This window comes from Parasteatoda tepidariorum, chromosome 4 (assembly GCF_982258835.1).
Source record: "Parasteatoda tepidariorum strain Cologne lab strain chromosome 4, Ptep-v5.0, whole genome shotgun sequence".
Classification (NCBI taxonomy): domain Eukaryota; kingdom Metazoa; phylum Arthropoda; class Arachnida; order Araneae; family Theridiidae; genus Parasteatoda; species Parasteatoda tepidariorum.
The window spans coordinates 108,811,178-108,832,182 of NC_141758.1; the positions used below are offsets into that span (position 1 = coordinate 108,811,178).

A 21,005-nucleotide genomic window follows, 5' to 3' on the forward strand; every position below is an offset into this window, starting at 1 on the left:
AAAAATCGCAAAATTTTTTTATAGGACATATAATACATAATATAAATTAATATGTAGATTTAATTTCATTAAATTTATTTATCTTTAAGTTAGGAAGGAGTAATTTCAAAGTACGAAAATTTAAAATAATTTAAATTTAATATAAAAAAACTGAAAATCAATTAAAAAATTAAATTTAAAATATTAAAATTTAAAATTATATTAAAAAGTATTAAGTAAAACAAAATTTTTTTTCAGCCTATGTTTTTAATTACTTCATCATAATGGTATTAGATATGAATTATTAATATTTAAAGAAGATTATATTAGGGCAAGTTTGTAAATCATTGGAAATTCCACGCAGGAAAGCTAAATTTTATTACCTTTACTATGAATTGAAGAAGAATAAAATATTTTTCAATTTCAGGAAACTCTCCTGATTTTGAACAAATTTTTTTTTTATATCTATTTTTTAAAGATATGTTTTGTCAGCTATTTAGTTTTGACGGTGCTGCCCTCTTTTGAAAGATAAAATAGATATTTCGAGTGTCTCCGTTATGCTTACTGAAAGCATTTAATAACAATAAATAAAAATTTTTAGTTAAAACAAAGTGTTTTCTAAAATAAAAAATTTAAATAAAATTTCGAATAAATTTTTATTAGAGGAAAGCATATGTAGATAAGTCTTTACGTAAGTAAGTTTTTTTTTGCATAAAGTTAGAACGAAAAGTTTAAACTTTCATCATGAACTTCTCAAATCATACACTTCAAAATCATGAACTTCCAGAATGTGTGCAACTTTAAAAAAAATCAATAAGAAACGTCAAACTTCACCAAGCATTTTTTTTTCTAACAAAGCAGTTCTATAATCGATTATGATTAGAAAAACACAACTATAGTTGCATCAATAGAAAGTCATAATATTAATAATTACTATGGAATATTATTTACATACTAATAACGCAAGTTATTCCATATCAAAGTAATGTAAGTAAAAATATACTCTTTAAAGAAGACTGTAAAAATTAGTGGACGAATTTAAACTTTTTATCATCGACATTTAAAACATAAAAAAAAAAACAAATAAATAAAGAATTGAATACAACTTTTAATCATGTCTTTTTTGAATAATTTTAATTTATAATATATGTATATATAAATGAAACATTTTTCTCTTTTGAGCATTTTTCTCTTTTTAAAACAATGTTCTTGTGCTATATATTTTATAACAAGAATTATCAGAAAGAATACCTATCTCAAAGATAATACTTATGTTGACCAAAGTCAAATTCAAGCAATTTTATTCTATGCTTCTTAAAAAAAATTAAAAATTCATATATTTTAGAAATAATTGCAAGAGATGGCGACACTGTATAAAAACTGAGTTTTAGGTTTTGAAATCTTATAAGTTTATGTTCATTTTCTGTAGTGTTTTCAATGATTTGCACTTAAATCCTAAAAGCATGAGGTTAGCTTAAGCTAAGTAATAATGTAGCAAAAATAACTTATATTATTTTCTTAAAAGAAAAGCAACTGAAGAAGTTTATTCTAAAAAACTGTGTTGAAAAGAGAGTTTATAAAAAAAATTCTACTGTTTCATAGAAAGTAGATTTTTTTTTATCATTTTATCTAAACAAACATTTTATTCGACATTTCTTTTTTCTATTTAAAAAATGATGGAATTGAATGAATCCCCTATTATTAAGTATGAACAAATTCCTATCGAGGAAGATGCTGAAGATAAGGTGAAAATACTTTTATTTTATTGTACTTATTTGTTTCTGAGATAGAGGGGGGACATATGAGGATTATTAAATCCTTAAGGGTATTTATCATAGCTCTTTCACCAAATAAAATAAATAGAAAAAATATCGAAGAACATTATAGAAATAAAGAATAAAAGATGGAAAGGAAAGAGAAATTGAGAGAATAAAAATAGAGTAAAAATCTTGAAGTAAAGGTAAGATTTTAAATGTTACCTTAAATGTTATTAATAATAATCGAGGGTTATTATTTATAATAACTGGCTACAACTAAAAATATTCGCAGTTTATTATCAAGCGTTATTTATTTTTTATTTTATTTTTTTTTTAACAATCACCAATTTGGCGAGATTTTTCTATCTACACTGGTAGGAGATTTTGTAGATTATCTGTGGAATTACTGGACCGATTTTAATGAAATTTTAACTGTACATACATTGATACAACAGAAGACAAATAACTATTCAACAATTGTAATACACACGCATGATAGTGCGTTACACTCGTTGGAGTAGGAAGGTATGAAATTGCCACAAGACAATTCAGGCCGATTGCCTCACAGGAAATGATTAACTGCCTTATGTCTACCTCTATTAACCCTTTCTTTTTGTTTATTCTGCAACCGCTGTTTCATATCTTCCGACTTCAGCGAGTGTCAACGCATGATCGTGTATTACAATTGTTGAATGGTTATTTATTTTGTATTGTATCAATGTATATACAGTTAAAATTTCATTAAAATCGGTCCAGTAGTTCTAGAGACCAAGTCTGCAAATTCTCTTAATTTCTTAGTTGCTCTAATTTCTTGCACATTCTCTTAATTTCTTAGTGAAGATAAAAATCAATTTTTCTAAATTCTTATAAATCCAGATAATAAAGCGTTGTAGTAACTTCTTAATATTTTTTTTTAATTTCAAATATAAATGCAGACCCTTTTTATTTTTTAAAAACTCTGCTAGCCTCTCTTCGCATTTATATTTTACGCTCCATTTTCAAAATTTAAGTATAGAGGGCATTGGCTTAAAATAGGCTAATAGGTAAAGTTGATCTAATAGTCTTGAATAACAGTTGCAAATTCATAACAGTTATAGAAATGAAATATTATTCGCAAAAAAAAAAAAAAAACACTATTTCTAGTTACGTATGTACTGCGGTAATCGATTTTTCTCCTTTTCCCGAATCATAGAAGCTACATATTTAATTGCAAAAGCAGTTTATTGTAATAGCATTGTTTAAAACTATTATTGTTCATTACATAACAAATTGATTTAGGAGGAAATTAATGAAATAAGAAAAAAAAATTGATTGAAATTCAACTGCTCATCGATATTATTTCATTTATCATCGGATGACTGAAAATAATGATAATGATTAATGTTATGTACTTGTACATCTGCAGAGTGACAAGAAACAGTTTGTACATCTCATAATACAAACTTTTTATGCTGATTGTTGTTGATGCTGGGTAACAAAAGAGGGGGTAATTTATCCAAGAATCTTCACTACTAATTAGGGTGGACTGTATTATCGCTGGTAAGACCTAAAATGAGTTATTTTTCTAAATCTGGTAAATGCTAGCATTGGAATACGACAAGAGAGACCACTACAACCTTATGACATCTTGTTTATTGCGACTCTGAGTGTTACAAAAACGTTACTGTAGATGGCGCTGGAGTAAGGATACAACACACTCCCCGCGTTGAAATACAGTACTGTATTTCAAATATATCAGCATTGAAATAATATCAAATATAAGCAATATGCAAAAACAAACAATTGGGAAATGATATCACTTTTTAAAAAAACAGGAGCAAAAATATATATACACATAATGAAATGACTTAATCAAACTTCAACTGGTACTGGTAAAATGGCTAGCTTAGTGATAGGACGTTTGAAAATACCACGTTTGGTTTTCACACTGCAAACTCTAACACATGTCTTTTCCTGGAAACAATTCGACAACAACTCCCATGAGGCATTGATTAATGGGCAAATTATAGTCTTTTACTATAACTACAGTGCCAATAGAAATGTTATCCTTTTCAAAGAGCCATTTCGATCGCTGTTGTAAATGGCACAAATAATTATTTGACCATTTTTTCCAAATTGCTTGGGTAATTTTTGTAGTCAATTGCCAACTACTTAACCTATTATCTGAAAGATCAATTAATTCTGGTTCAGGAATGCTTTTTATAGATCTTCCTATTAAAAAATGAGCTGGTGTTAAAACATCCAGATCATCAGCATCACTGGAAAGTGGCATTAAAGGCCTTGAATTTAAAATACCTTCGATTTGATTAATAATAGTAAGAAATTCATCGTATGTTAAAGTTAAAGTACCCATTGTTCGTTTCAAGCGGAATTTAAATGATTTGACACCACTTTCCCATATTCCACCAAAATTTGGACTTCTAGGGGGAATAAACTTCCAATTAATTCTCTCAGAAACAAGAAATTTAGACAGAGTTTCATCTGGTTTACCAACTAGATTATACAAACGTTTAATTTCTCTATTTGCACCTAAGTAGGTTTTGGCATTGTCATTGTCATTGTCATGGAACATTTGCCTCTATGGGCAATGAATCTTTTCAGGGTTGCAATAAAAGAATCAGATGTTAGCTTAGAAACAATTTCAATGTGAATAGCTTTAGTTACAAGACATACAAAAATAGCAATAAATATTTTTTGAAACGGATCTTTACGTTGATTTTTGTTTTTTTACGAAAAAAGGTCCTGCGAAATCAGTACCAGAATTTAAGAAAGGAAAAGTTGGTTTACGTCGAACACTAGGCAAATCTCCCATTTTTTGAACTAAAAATCTAGGTTTAAACTAAGTGCAAATGACACAAGCATGAACAATTTTTCGAGCCAAATTCCTACCATGTAATGTTAATATCGCCCGTCCTAATAATTTCACAACATGCTTCCGCTCCTATAAGCATGTCTATGTTAGCTGAATTAGTGAAAATATTAGGTTCTGCTAAATTTATGTTTTTAGGTAACTCAAATTTCTTTAATGATAATGGTGCCGTTGGAATAAAATCTGTTATCTTTTTCACAACTAAGAAATCTACGGTTTTAAAAGAAGTCCCATCCCTGTTGGAAATATCAGCCTGTAATTTCGCTTTTACAACAGTTTTATTATTACATAACGCAGCAATGAGGTTGTTTATTTTTCGCACTGGGACCTCTAATGCATTAGCAAGCGCTTCGGTTAAAACGTTAGAAGTTGAACCACTGTCTAAAATACACCTAGCTTTAATAAGAGTACGAGTTTTGGAACTCCTAATAAATACCTCACATGTTCGCAAATTACCACTTTTATTTGAATAACGAGTATTTTTATTTATTAGTGATGAAGTGACCACAACTCGAAGAAGAATATTTCGATTCACAGTTTCCCATCGAGTGCGACTTCGATATAACTTAATTTATTTTTTGATATGACTTCAGTTCTTTGCTCTACATTAAGCTTCAGAAAATAATCGCACTTAAAAATGGGATGGTTATTTGAACATAAAACACATGGCGGTACTTTTTTCTCATTGACTAAAATTGATCTTGACCTTGACTTTTCTGTTTTCACTTTTAGTTTTGCTATTTGAGAGACATTTTGATAACTTTCTAGATTTTGTGCTCCTTTTTCCAAAAATAATAAGAAAGAATCTAATTTTGGAACTTCCTGCGTGCATAAACTTAATTCGTATTGTTATCTAGTTTCTTTGTCGAGTTTTGAAATGATATTATTTAAAGCGAAAATGTCTGATAAATCATTTCGTTTATATTCCAAAACTTGAAGAGCTCTCAGATTTTTCCTTATAGTGTCAATTAGGTGCCTAAGTTCGTTGGCGGATTCATTGTTTATTTTTTCGACATCTAATATTGCTTTTATGTGACTCTCAATAATTAAGCGTTTATTTTCGTATCGATCCTCCAACGCTTTGAATAATGACTGAAATGTATCGTCAAGCGTTTGAAGGGTTTTTGTCTCTCCTATTAGAGAAGAATTTAAGTAACGCAACTTTTGTATATCATTTAACTGCTCATTTGACGTAATAATGTTGTCAAATTGTATTTTAAATAATTGCCACTTCCTGAGAATTTTGGCATGGGTATTTCAGGAAGAGTAATGCTTTGTTTACTTGCAGTTTTTTCTTTTAAATTTTGAAGATTTTGCATTAACGTATTTTCTTAATTTGACTGATTTATAGAGTAACAATAAACAAGCTGTCATAAGGTTGTAGTGGTGCTCTCTCTTTTGTCGTATTCCAATGCTAGCATTTACCGCATTTAGAAAAATAACTAATTTTAGGTCTCACCAGCGATAATACAGTCCACCCTAATTAGAAGTGAAGATTCATGGATAAATTACCCCCTCTTTTGTTACCCCGCATCAACAACATAATGGTCCGCTCAACGCAGCAGGTAAATAATTTTACAGTATATAATTAGGTATAATCTAAATAAACTTTCAAATTTATTGTATTTAGTAAAAGTAGTATCTTAACAATTAAAACAGTCTGTATAGATTTTGGTAATCACAAATACATTTGAATTGTTTTGTTTTAAATTATTCATCTTACTTATTCATATTAAAATTTATTACTATTGAGGAATTTCTAAATTAAAAACAATTAACAATGGAAACAATTGACAAATTAAAGAAGAAACGTACCACAATTCGATCAAGTATTTCAAAAGCAATAACTCGATTGGACGCTTTCATGCAAAGTAAAGGTGAACAAACTTATGAAACAAATGAAGCGGAACTAAACGAGTTGCAGGAAATTTTAATTAGTAAAGAATTAGACATAAAAAACTTAAATTCAGAAATTGAAGAGCTTATAACAAATGCAACGGAACACGAACCAGAAATCGCAACAAGCGAAGAGTACAATGACAAATTACTGTACTCAAAAGCCACCATAAAAATGTGTTTCAAAGCTCTAAGAGTGTTATAAAAACGTTACTGTAGATGGCGCTGGAGTAAAGATACAAGACTGATTTAAGTATCAAAACTTAAAAATTAACGTGAAAATATTACGTCATTGTCCCAATAAGCTGTCAATCAGTCAGTGGATAGGTGGAGCTACTATAGTATGGTAGATTATACCGGGCAGTAGCAATTGCCCTTAAAAACATCAGTGAATTATCATTGTAGGGAATACCGGGCAATTGTAAACCGAGCAGTGACATTAAAAAAAGCATAATAGCTATATTACCCTCAGCGCTGGGGGAGATTTCCGTATCATTATCTGCGACAGAATAATCGCCAAGTCTTGGTTACTTTCGGGCAGCTGACCGCGAGAAACTAAAAAAAATTAAAAAATATATCACATAAAGGGACCAGCTCGAATGGTATAACTCATAGCCACCCCCCAGGAATTGCAGGTTTAAAATCTATTTGGCACCTTGGCGATTGTAGTTAGTGTGATAGATCACGATACGGAAGTATCACCTTCAGTCGGTTAGCGAAATCGAGTATGAAATATGTTTTTTTTTTTTTTTTTTTTTTTAAGTTTAATTAATTGCAATTCTAGGATTTAGAAGAGGAATCGAGTGGAAGTTTTGATGATGATGATGATACGATGGACGAAAGTGAGCCGTCGGAAAATTTGTTAACTTCTGCGATGGAGGAAGAGAAAGAACGAGTTGATTCCGCAAAGGAAGAAAATATATCCCGAATTCTGGATTTTACTTTCATTCCCAGGTTTGTATTTTAAGTTACAAGATAGTTAAAATGGGAAATTTCAAAAATAGCGTCATTTACACAAATAAATACAAGAAAAAAACTTTTTTTAATTGACGAATGCATGAATGAGAACGGTGCTTATGTTTTACTGACAAACTGTATTTTTGAGGATATTTTATTTTATAACCATCGCTGAACAGCTGACCCAATTTTTTGGATTTACGAATACTAATATGTTCAACTCCGTAGCCTTGTAACTTAGAAAACAATCCAGAAGACAAGGAAACTCCTGGTTCAAGTACTAGGAAAAATTTGACTTCGTGGAGGACTTTTTGATGGAACTAACCGGCATTTGCTTTACATGGGGAGCGAAACCGCGAAAACCTCCCACGGTAAGCCTGACGCAAAGGGACTAACCCATGATCCATCTACCATATTGAACGTCAGCTTTATAGTCGGTGCGAGCCGGATACGGAATTCTTATCGACCAGCCGTCTCTGGGATTAAAACCCGGTTCACCTTATTGGAAGACGAATGCTCTATCCCCTGAGCCATCCCGGCTCTTTTGAAGATATTGGTAAGATGTACTCAGGGTTTACATGAAGATAAAACTATAAGATGCGATAACATGCAGCTAAGCCTGTTGAGTTGCTGCAGTCAATCCTGTTATTACAGTCAAATCCTTAATATTTAATTATTTTTATAACTTATATTAATTGAAATTATCTCAATAATCAACGTAACTCAATGATCATAGGCGTGCGTCTACGTCGTTAAATTACTATTCTTGGATTTATCTGAAACCATGTGTTTATTTTGTTTATAGTTAAGCTTTTAAAACGCTTTTTTCTTTAAAACTAATAAATTTTAAATTTACGGTAACTGGAATTGAAAAAATGTACTGATAATCCAAATTAATGGATATATTTTACTAGTTTGCATAGGAGAAACGTGGAAACGTGGAACGGCACTGATGATGCTTAATTTTGTCAACAGGTACCAAATGAAATTTTAAAAAAAATATGCACTAAACAGAACAATCAACAAAGATACGGTACAAATTCGATCATGAGAATCATAAACAAAAAAAAAAAAGAAATCGCAATGCTATTTTTGACGCCAATGATGCCAAGTTAATTTTCGTATTAAGTATTAATTAAATTAATAAGCTTTGTATCAAAATGCAAAGTTAATGGAAAAGCGGTACTAATTTGTTTAGGAGGAAAGTAAAAAATTTCCTTGTACCATTTTTGACGTCAATGACGCTTAAGTAATTATTCTAATACGTACTAATTAAAATGAAAAAATAAGCTATGTATAAGCTCTGGAATAATATCTGTTATTTAAAAGAGTCTAGACTAAAATAGAATAGAAAATTTTTTTAACTTTTATAATCAGAACATTTTGATTATGAAACTATTACTTCGGATAATTAAAGTCTTTTTGCATATGTTGTGACTGACCGAAATCGGTGATTTTTGACTTCCACCGGTGAATGTTGACAATCACATAGTCTGTGAATGTCACTTTGGTGAATGTCCGAAGAATATACTAGGTCTAGGTACCCGGTATACCCTACACTGATGTTTTTTTTTTTAGGGTTCAGTGTCACTGCCCGGTATGCTCTACATCAATGCTTTTTCAAGGTTAAATGACACTATGAATTAAACCGGTACTCCGAACACTAGTGTTTCTCCTAATCTATCCACAGCAGATATTAAAAATTTCGAATAAATGTAATAATATCAAAGAATAAACTAATATCAAATCGGATATAACAAATATTTCTGACATTCACCAAAGCGACTATTCGATTGTTGAGATTCATCGGTGAAAGTCGACATTCTCTTGATTTCGCTCATTCACGACAACATGTCCACTCACGCAATGACATTTATCAATTAGTGTAACTAATAACGGTTAATCCACATGTTTCAAATAGGAAAATCGTAAAAGACGGAGAAAATTATTTACTTCGTCTGTCCAGAAGTCCAGCCAATAGAGATGAAATAATAGAATTGAGTAAAACATTCGAGAAAGTTTTAAAAGAACGCCGAGTTAGAATGAAAGGTTTTTGTCCGATTCGAAGGGAACTTTATGATTTACTCTTCGGTGAGTTTAAAAATATAGATTTTCTTCCTTTTCGTTGCTCGAAAATTCGACAGTATTTTCAAATCTTTTGAATCCAAACAGAGAATTCTGGAGTTGTGTCTATTTTTTTTACTAATAGAACTATTTTTGTTACTAATATCGTTACTAATAGAAGATGTCAATGTTAAAAGGGTGGCCGATCACTGGTCTAGTGGTTAATGTACTGGACGACGAGACCAGTGTTTTTATTTTATTTTATAATCGTCGTTGAACAGCAGACCCAATTTTCGGATTTACGACTGCTAGTTTTCAACTACGCAGGCTTGTCATTTTGAACCCAATTCAGAAGACACTACTGGATCAAGTATTGGGTGAGATTTGCCTTCGTGGAGGACTCTTTGATGGAGTAAACCCGAATTTGCGCTACATGGAGAGGAAAATCACGAAAGTCTCCCATGGTTAGCCTGAAAGCAAGGGGACTCTAACCCATGATCCGTCAACCACTGAGAATATTTCACGTCAGCACTGAGGTCGGTGCAAGTCGGATCCGGAAGTCGTATCTAACAGCCATCGCTGAGATTCGAACCCGGTTCACTTTATTGGAGGGCGAACGGAATATCCCCTGAGCCATCGCGGTTCCTTAGGTTTCTTGTTCAATGGTAGAATGTAGAAAGCGCATTTGGCTACAAACAGTCGATGATAACATTAAAAAGCGTCTGTTCTGGTGGAATATTAAATGTTAACAGTTCGGGTGTAAGCAGTTTAACTGAGTTATGAGGATGAATAAAGCAAAGTATTTCAGATATCATAATAAATGTGATATGATATATATCATAATATATCTAATTTTGAGCAAACCCTCTTAACTGTTGACACCAGGATGTCAAAATGTGCAATGTACAGTGCGCAAAATAAAAAACGGACCACCCAGGATCAAGTATTGGAAGAGATTTGCTTCCGTGGAGGACTTTGTGAAGGAACTAATCCGTATTTGCGTTAGATGGAGAGGAAGACCACCAGAACCTCCCACTGTTAGCTTGACGGCAAGGGGACTCTAACCAATAACTCGTCTACTACTGAGAATATTTCACATTAGCACTGTGGTCGGTGCAATTCGAATACCATCGTGGGCATGGATGTAACTTTCTCTGAGCTCTATGTCCTGTGTGAATGTAACCCGTCTTACAAACGGGTTTGTGGTTGTATAACGTGGGCGACGCTTCTCCACCACCATGGTTTAGCCACAGCTACCCACTGGGTAACAATTGGAAATAGACCCAACCATTTAAAAAAATTGTTAAAAGGGGGTATGTATCATTTTTACAAAAATAAGTTCTTTGTTGGTTTTGGATTATCAGTCACCGATTATTAAATACCGAGTCATTTTCTAGACTACCTAAGGAAGAGAATTTGGAAGAAATTGAAACAATCTTTCCACAATTGACAGTTTTTTTGGTTTTTTTCCTCAAAGTGCAGATTTGTAACATACACCCTTTTAACATTGACACGCTTCAATTTCTTTTTTGGTCCACTGTAAGCTCCGCTCATCACTTTTACCCTTTTGCCCATTAATGTTTTTTTCTTCTTAAAAGTCGGCATTTTTCTCAAAAACAAAGAACTTTTTGCTAATAAAATACAAAATTATTATAATTTTGTGGGAGAATATCTTGTTAATATGTTATCGTATTGGAATGAACGATTATTATATATGAAAAAAAGTCTACTGAACTTTAAAAAAAAATTTCAATCTAATTTAAACTTAGTCATCTTTAAATTAGACGTCTTTGAAAAATGAAACGAATTAAAAGTAATTTGATCTGCTAATGAGACTTATATCATAACAGTTGAAATAGGAAATGGTTTTTATCTCATTTGAATTAATTTTATGTATTTTTTAAAATTTAAATATAAATTTTAAGATTCATACATCTCTATTTTCTTTTGTTATTTTAGACGTTAACTCTAGTAAGAGCTTATAAGATAAAGATGTTGAGAGATTAAAATAAATTTTGTTTTACTTATGAATAAATAGTAATCATTTAAAATAAAAAAAGTAAGAAAAAATTGTGAAAATACATCATTTAAAATCGCAACTAATTTAATTTAATTAGACTTTTGAGCCAATAGGGATTTTGAAATAAGCTATACTTAAAATGGCAATTTCAGAAGTCAAATTTCAATTCTATAGCTTCAATTTTGCTATCTGCTTATAGACTCACACGGTTTATTTTTACTGTAAGTTTAAGTTATTTACTCCTTTTTCACTTTTTACATACGGCTGTAATTTCAAGTTTTTAAATCTGACAGTTCTTGCACAAGAAAACAATATAGGGGAGAGTCGGGTACCCCCGCCCACTGTCAATTTCATGTGTATAGAATATTTTTTCAAGTCAATGGGCCATCGGACATTAATTGTTATATTAAAAAAAGATTATTTTCAAAGTTTCAAGTATTTATGCAGCTGGTAACATGGTAAACAATAGTTTTGAAAATATGTTGAATACAGTAGTCATGAAATTAAGAAAAATTGGTTGAATGTTTCGATTAAACTTCATTTTAATACTAAAAAAATATTTTTTTCTATACATACAGCATTAAAGTATGTAGTCTTAAGTTTAATTTGCACAGAGAAAGAAGTTTGTATGTAAAAAATTGTTCGAGTAATTACAAATTCACAAAGAAATTGGATTTCGGGTAGCCCCGCTCACATGAATGTCGGCTATCACCGCCCAATTTTATTTCGTCGATAAATGTACGGTTGCAAAGATTATTATTTTATTACTTCAAATTTGAATGTTATATGCATTTTAAACAACAAATATATGTTTTAATATTATATGAAAAATAAATTTATATATTTAAAAATGAAAAATTAAATATTTTTAAAATGTAATTGATATATCCAAATTAAATTTAATATTAAGAAATCATAAATATTATGATAAGCTATTTGCTTACTTATTTATTTTCACTTATTTGTGAACGAATCAATCTACAGAAGCATTTGAATGCAATCAAAATACAAAGTGAATTTGTAATTTTATAAGAAGTATTTTATATTAAGTTTATAAGAAGAAATCAACCAAATAAGTTTATATTGAAAAAACAACTATTGTTTTTAATTATTGTGACTTAAATTAAATTATTTTCGTTAAATATTTAATATAAATATATATTAATATTATAATATATTAATATACATTAATAATGATAAAAAGTATGACATTTGTTGTTATTAAATTATAGAATTCACTAAAAGTATATAAATATGTAATAAATAAAATAATTTTGTGATAAAAATGATAAATGAGGTTTATCTATTGTCAATACATTGGTCATTCTCATTTACACCTGAGAAAATAACCAAAAAACACAATTTTTGTAACTGGGCGGGGCTACCCGACACATTTTGAAAAGAGCTGAAAAACATGTTTTTTTAAATTTCTATTTTTTTAAGTTTAACCATTCTTTTTTTGGTTTATTCTTTTTGTATTATTTAATTAGATGATAAAACAATAGAAACATACAAAAATGTTGATTATTACTCAGTATTATACAGAAATATAAGCAATACTCCTTAAGTGAGCGGGGCTACCCGACTCTCCCCTATATCATGAAGATAAGTACCAAAAAGAGTGACGGCGACAGAGGTCTTACGTTTTTTGAAAGAGAGAGAAAATTGTTTCGTTTACGTAATCTGTTTGATTATGAACAAGTATTTTGCTATAAAAAATTATCTCGCGCTGTTAACAACTTGTTTATAACATTTGAAATATGTCACTCTAGATAAATGTTTGAAAAAAGTTTTTTTTTTGTCCTCAACCGAAACGGGTTTGTTAAAATATATACCAAATTATTTACTTTACTCTACGCGATCGAAGTTAATCAAAATCACGTAATTCTGAAAGCAAAGTTCTTATAAACGGAATTTATAACAAGTCACACTTTTGAGTTCAACGTTTAGATTTGTTATTATACGACTAAGATAAAATAAAAATATCAAAAATGCTTCACCTCTTCGAGTGGAGCGTGTAATACATATTTTAAATACATGCGTGAATTTGGATGTAGTACATACTTTAAATACATTCGTGCAATATCAGGATGGATCAAATTAAAAAGTGGGTATGGCTAATTTGGCAGACTTATTTTGTTTTCACATATCTAATCATTGCTAGTCTAAGTTTATAATTTTACTTTGAACTCTTAGTAGTAGTGAGTTAAACAAATCAAACTATTATAATCCAGACTACAAATAAACTACCAAAGAAATAATTAGAGTATCAGTTTTATGTTTTTACTCTTATTTAGAACGCTTCATGTTGACACGTAATCGCGTGAAAAGCTTAATGTATTGAACTTACCTTTCATAGAATGTTATTGTAACATTTTTCAGACTTCCTGTTGCGGCGAATTTCGTTCTTTCGTTGTAGTGGAACTGGGCCTCTGAGGCCATTACGGACCTTTTCCCATTCATCCTGAAATTTGACTAAGAAACATACTTGACAAAAATAAAGTTAGCGTTGCTACGAATTAAATTTTCTCACGGTACTTAAATTAGTTATTTATTTTTGAAGCTTCCATTTATTTGCTTCTGCCCGGCTTCAGAACTGCTTTTATCGTCTCCAATATACCTTTAAACTATATTTAATTATTGCTGTTGTTGTTCATTTACGTCGCACTAGAGCTGCACAATGGGCTATTGGCGACGGTGTGGGAAACATCCCTGAAGATGATCCGAAGACATGCCATCACAATTTTGATCCTTTGCAGAAAGGATGGCACCCTCGCTTCGGTAGCCCGACGACCTATGCGCGAAATCGAGCACTTTACGGTAGAACAGTTTAGCAAGGACCAATACCGCACAACCTCGGTCCCTACGCAGACTAATCCAAGTGCTCACCCTCCCGCACACTGACCGCAGTCAGTGATGCTTGACTTCGGTGATCTGCTGGGAACCGCGTCTTAGCGATCAGCCCATTGCGGGATATTTAATTATTGTATAAGTAGTAGGTAGGTAGATACTTTATTTACGTCGCACTAGAGCTGCACAATAGGCTATTGAAAACAGTCTGGGACAGAATGAAAACAGATGGGTCATGCCATCGCAATTTTGATCCTCTGCAGTGGGGATGGCTCCCCTGCTTTGGTAGCCCGACGATCTGAGCTTGAGAGTTTTTCGGTAGAACAGTTTAACGAGGACCGATACCGCACACCTTCGGTCTCAACACTGGCTGATCAAAGTGGTCACCCACCCGCTTACTGACAGCCGCCAGTGATGCTTGACTTCGGTGTTCTACTGGGAATTGTGTCTTTACGATCAGTCCACGGCGGGACATTGTAAAAGTACTAATTCATTTAAGACGCATTAGAGCTGCACAACGAATTACTATCGACGGTCTTGGAAACATCCCCGAGATTGATCCTAAGACATGCCATCGCAATTTCGATCCTCTGCAGAGGGACCGCACAGCAGCCAGTGATGCTTGACTTAAGTGATCTACTGAAAACCATCTCTTAATGATCAGTCTACTGCGGGATAATTATTGTGAAATATACATAAGCAGGCTACAGAGTAAGGCTTATAGACCTTTGTCAAAGTGAAGAACAGATAGAATAAACAGGGAAAGATATTACGACGTTGTATAGAGGGTTACGGTGGGACTTGAACCTGCTACAATCGATGTTACAAAGCATTTGGCGGAACGATGCCGCCCCTTACCACTTTCTTGTAAGATAAACTGATCAGGGTCATCAAGAAACTAAACTGATGTTTGCATAAACGGACTGATGCTCATTTTCCCATGATGATACTCGTTTTCTATGATCGGGTTTCACATTCAATAATCGTATCATAGTGGTTCGAAATCTTCTCTTATGCCCCAGTGAGTTTCCAAGCCGAAAAAGTCCACGCATGATTAGATTAGGCAGCATGGAGCGAAGACTAAGTGATTAATGTCATCATTTGCCCTCCCAGTAGAACACGGAAGTCAAGCTGTGGTTGTTGTAGTTCATTTACGTCGCACTAGAGCTGCACAATGGGCTATTGGCGACTGTCTGGGAAACATCCCGGAGGATGATACGAAGACATGCCATCACAATTTTGATCCTCTGCAGAGGGGATGGCACCCCTGCTTCGGTAGCCCGACGACCTGCACGCGAAGTCGAACACTTTACGGTAGAACAGTTTAACGAGGACCAATACCGCACACCATCGGTCCCTACGCAGACTGATCCAAGTGGTCCCCCACCCGCACACTGACCGTAGCCAGTGATGCTTGACCTCGGTGATCTGCTGGGAACCGTGTCTTAACGATCAGTCAACTGCGGGACCCGAAGTCAAGCTTCACTGGCTGCGGTCTGTAAGCGAGTAGGTGGCCACTTTGATCAGTCTGAGTAGGGACCGAAGATGCGATTTATCCTTGTTCGTTAAACTGCTCAACCGTAAAGTGCTCGACTTAGCGCGTAGGTCGTTAGGCTACTAAAGCAAGGAAGTCTGCAGAGGATCATAATTGCGGTACCATGTCTTTGGATCATCCTCTGGGAATCTTCCCAAACCATCGCCAATAGCCCAATGTGCAGCTCTATTCCGACGTAAATAAAGTACTTATCATCCTTTGTCCTCGGGTTTAAATTGAGGTAGTGCAGTGTACTCCTGCACCAATGCTGTATTCGGATCATCATTAAATATGAATTAAAGTTAGTTGCCGACAGCCGACTGCGTCAGTTATCATCAATAGTCAATAAATTATTGCCAGTGGCGTTGAAGTGAGAGGTTAACAACCAAAACAATTTTAAGTGACCTTTTTGACATTCTTTTATTTCTTTAGATGAATTGATCCGTCAGGCAACGCTCAATTGTCCAGAGAGGGGATCTCTTTTATTGCGTGTCCGTGATGAATTCAGGATGACAATGTCGACATACGAAACGTTGTACGAGAGCGGGATCGCGTTTGGCTGCCGCAAAGCTTTGGAAGCTGAAATAGAAACAAGAGATATTGAAATACAAGTAAGTTAAATTCAAAGATATATTTCACTTGTGAATAATGACGTCAACATGATGCCGCATACTGAAAGTACAGGTTTTCTTACGAAACTCTTGTTTTTTTTTTTCAAAAAAGATGTTCAGTTGGCAAAAAAAGTAACACCCTGAATAACCTGTGATCTAATGATCAGATCTAGGACAGAATCTTAACGATTTGAGAGGATGATCTCGAATTAGCTATTAGTTGGTGCCAGACGATGTTTTAAGTTACTAAATTAGACACAAAACGTACTTTCTCCGAATAAACAAACATTTTTTTCAACTGTTTCGGATTTCTGATCCCCGAAATATGGTTCCAATAGTTTGGTCAGGAGAGCTGTCCAAAGTTTGGACCCCTTAAATGTTAATTTTACTATTTGCTTACTCCACCATGTCTCAAGAACATTTTAAGTATTGAAAAATTTTGGAATACACTTATAAAATTTGCTTTCCCAAAAGCAGTTCCTCGCAAAAAATAAATTTCAGTAAATATTTATTATTATTTTACCTAATAATAGTCGAAAAATGTTTGAATTATAAGGTATACATAAAATTTTGCATTTTTTAAAGTATTAAATTTTAAATTTCAAAATGAGAAATTTGTGCGAAAACGATTGAATAGTTCCTGATAAATTGAATTTTATAAAAGTCATTTATTTAAAACTTTGTTTCTCACAAAATATTCCACCGATTTCTCTCAAGTTTTGAATTTTACCATGCAAAATTAATTTAAATATTTTCGACTATTATTCAAATCACGGGTTTCAGAAATGACCTTATTCTTGAACACAGTTGAAGTTGACGTCCAAATGAGGTGCACACGCCATCAAACCCAAAACAATGCCCATTTTGCCAATGGGTAATTAGTTGGCAATGGGTCATCCAATACCAATTTGTAAGTCATTATCAATTTTCTTCTGATGAGTTTGTATTTTGCTGTAGTACAAGCAGCTACAAGAGGAAGTTGCCAGAGCTAAGAAACGAATTCAGGAACTACGTGCTGAAATAAATACTGAAGAGGAACAGTCCAAGCAAAGAATCAACATGCAACAGATACGCCATGAAGAAAAGATGGATTTCCTCAAGAAAGCGAACAAACAGCTTAAGGTATGAGCAAACATTAAAGCACACAAATTAGGTTTTGATTCGGTTGTTAGTCACGCATTGAAGAACACTTCAAATATATTTTTTTTAATTTTATAACCGTCATTGAACAGCTGACTCAATGTTTCGGGTTTACGAATACTAATGTTCAAATAAGCAGCTTTGCTATTTTGAACCCAACCCAGAAGACAAGGATTGGAGGAAATTTGCCTTTGTGGAGGACTTTTTGATTGAACTAACCCGTATTTGCGTTATATGGAGGCGAAAGCCACGAAATCCTCCCACGTTTAGTCGGACAGCAAGGGGACTCTTACCCATGATCCGCCTACCACTGAGGATATTTTACGTCAGTACTGTGGTCGGTGCAAACTGGATGCGGAATTCGAACCGACCAGCAATAGCTGGGATTCGAACCCGGTTCACCTCAATGGAAGGCGAAAGCTATATCTCCTGATCCATCATGGCTCATTTAAAAGCTATTGGTGAGGGTTCGGAATTTATACTTAGAAATGTTTTTTAAAGCTCTGTTTTTGTCAGAGAAAATAGAATAAAAACTCAGTTTAAGTGCTTTACCGTAGGGCAAATTTGTAGTTTTAAACTTCATGTACCAACTTACCTTAAGGAGTTCTCTAAGCTACAGAATGGATAAAGAACATGGTGACCTGGAGAAAAATAATCAAAACCATTGAATAATTCTTAATTTTTAAACTTTTATTGAACCCAGCTAATTGAAAGCGTTGAGACAATTATTTAAATATTGAAAAAAATACGTCAAAGATGCTTTTTATTTTGACAGAACTGTGCCTAAATAACAACGATATTTGTTATTTTCAGAATTAGCTAAGAGAGAGAGGGTTAAAGATACTTATTGGCTTAAGAACTATGAATAACTGTAGCAAGTTATCAAAGTTGCATATTATAAGCAAAACAGAGTTATTTAAAGGGGCTCCGAATAAAAGAGTCCTTAACTGATAAAGTTAGAAATTAAGCTATAAATGCCCTCTCCTTCAAAAAATGAGGAAGATTCTAACGTTTTTGATCTATAATTCTTTAAATACTTTGACTGAATATACTCCGTTCATAGAGCTCTGGGCCTAGTTTGCGGATGTGGACAGCTACAGGCATAAAAGCTTGTGCACTTGATTATGGAAACACTCCGTTCATAACGTTGTATCGCTTAATAATGATCCGAAAGGGCCTAGTTGGTAAGGCACTGGGCCCATGTCCAAGAGGGCGCGTGTTTGATCCCCGTCGGCCGAAAACTCCCCGTGTAGTAAATGGGGACTGATGTACGTTAAATTTGTCGAGTCACAAAGTCCTCCATGTTTCCAAAGCAAATCAAAACTCTGGGGATACTGATCCAGGAGTTCCTTTGTCTTCTGGATTGGGTTCAAAATGACAAGGCTACGTAGTTGAACATTCAGAGTCGTAAACCCAAAAATTGGGTAGGCTGTTCAATGGCGGTTATAAAATAAAATAAAAATGAAGATCCGAAGACAATACTAGCGCATGCGTGCTGCACATTACCATAATTTATATGTGTGGCTTTGAACTCGCCGGGAACAGTTCCGGATGATGCCGAGTATCTAAGACACAACCGGAGGAAGTGATCGCTCATCAAATTTTTCGTATCGAAAAATCGATTTCCAGGATTCCATATCAAGAACGTAGGTTTGCTGAATTGACTAAAAAACATTTTCTGCAAGGTTATTAGCTGATAAAGAATAAGTTTAAATGCATTTTTAAGTTTCCCATTTTTGAACCTGTTACAGCGAACCATATGAAGCTGCGTCAGACCTTCTTCCAGCAGTGGACTGATAGTAAAAACACGGCTCCCAGTAGAACACGGAAGCCAAGCGTCACTGACTTGAAGTCAGTGAACGGGTAGGTGACCACATTGATAAACCTGTGTAGGGTCAGAGGTATCGGTTCTCGTTAAACTGTTCTACGGTACAGTGCTCGATTTCGCGCGTAGGTCGTCAGGCTACTAAAGCAAGGGAGTCATCCCCTCTGAAGAGGATCAAAATTGCGATGGTATCATCCTCAGGGATGTTTTCCAGATCGTTGCCAATAGCCTATAGTGCAGCTCTAGTGCGACGTAAATAAAGTACCTGCATACCAAACAGGCCTTTACGTCACACGAGAGCTGCACAATGGGTTATTGGCGACGGTGTGAGAAACATCCCTGAGGATGATCCGAAGACATCCCATCACAATTTTGATCCTCTTCAGAGGGGATGGCGACCTACGGGCAAAGTCGAGCACTTTTCGGTTGAACAGTTTAACGCGGACCCATACCGCACACCCTCGGTCCCTAAGCAGACTGATCCAAGTGATCACCCACCCGCACACTGACCGCAGCCAGTGATGCTTGACTTCGGTGATCTGCTGGGAACCGTGTCTTAACGATCAGTCCACTGCGAGACTTTTTCTTAAAAGAGAATATCAGGTGTTTAACACGGCATACCTCGAATTAAAAAAGTCACGTTATTGATTTTTTGTACATAAATTCTATCCACCATCTTTAAAAACATAGCTTTTCTCAAAACTCTGACTTGTCCGCATTTTAGGTATTTATTTAAACTTCTAGACAATACTACCGATTTACATTTGTAGTATCAAACAAACACTACAATTGTGATTATATGAGATAATTTGATCATAAAATAGTTTAATACTTACGATTGCTATTGTTTGTAGGAGCAAATTAACTACATTTCTTCATTTGAGAGTTCATGAAATGTTCATTTCTGCTGCGTTGGATTCCAAGTTGTCATTTTTTTTATAGTTTTTGAAAAGTAGACTCATTATTAAAATGTACTAATAGTCTTCTTCCTTTGTATTTTTCTTTCACTTTTCTTCCTTTTAGTAATTATAACGTACTTAAGAATTCTCAATAGTTAATACATTGTGCAAACAAGAAGAAATTAAACGCAAAGATATCTCAAACTTACAGTCAAAACAGCATAAAATCCCAAGCGAGTGGTGTTGATTTTGAGTTCCTGTGTATCAAGGCACGCACCTTCGGATTAGTAAATTAGAGGGATCGATTATTTGTGAGTGTTAGTTTAAAATTGAGGAGTTTGATAACATAGTTTGGATTGTATACCTCCATCATGGCAGGCCAGTAGTGTCTTTCGTAAAAAGATAGGATGTTTCAAGTTACGAAAAAAGGGAGGATCACGGCTGAGCGATTCCTTTTCTCAACAAAAAAAGAACAAGCATCCTCTGGAACCACAAGAGTTGAGATTAAATTTTACAACTCTGTATACAAACGGTCCAGGGTATATAGCCAAATCTTTCAAAAAAAAAGCACCATTTAAGCACTCAAAAATATGTTTAAGCACTT

General features: G+C 33.6%; 2 protein-coding genes across 4 annotated transcripts in view; one reads left to right on the forward strand and one right to left on the reverse strand.

Annotated features, from left to right (window-relative positions):
- LOC107442570 (vesicular glutamate transporter 1) overlaps nucleotides 1–14,078 on the reverse strand; it is a 222,713-nt gene extending 208,635 nt beyond the window's left edge. For 2 of the 3 annotated variants that reach the window (XM_087161900.1, XM_087161899.1), the window contains exon 1: nucleotides 13,893–14,026. The gene's annotated coding sequence lies outside the window, so the exon portion shown is untranslated. Of the gene's footprint in view, nucleotides 1–13,892 lie in introns of all 3 variants that reach the window. The other variant, XM_016056165.4, reaches the window with a different exon arrangement.
- LOC107442571 (33 kDa inner dynein arm light chain, axonemal) lies at nucleotides 1,512–20,487 on the forward strand. Its single transcript, XM_016056169.4, has 6 exons — nucleotides 1,512–1,724; nucleotides 7,286–7,455; nucleotides 9,380–9,549; nucleotides 16,359–16,537; nucleotides 17,495–17,659; nucleotides 20,357–20,487. The coding sequence occupies exons 1-6, from the start codon at nucleotides 1,653–1,655 to the stop codon at nucleotides 20,393–20,395; spliced, it is 795 nt and encodes a 264-aa protein (XP_015911655.2). The 5' UTR covers nucleotides 1,512–1,652; the 3' UTR covers nucleotides 20,396–20,487.
- The last annotated feature ends 518 nt before the right edge of the window (nucleotides 20,488–21,005 follow it).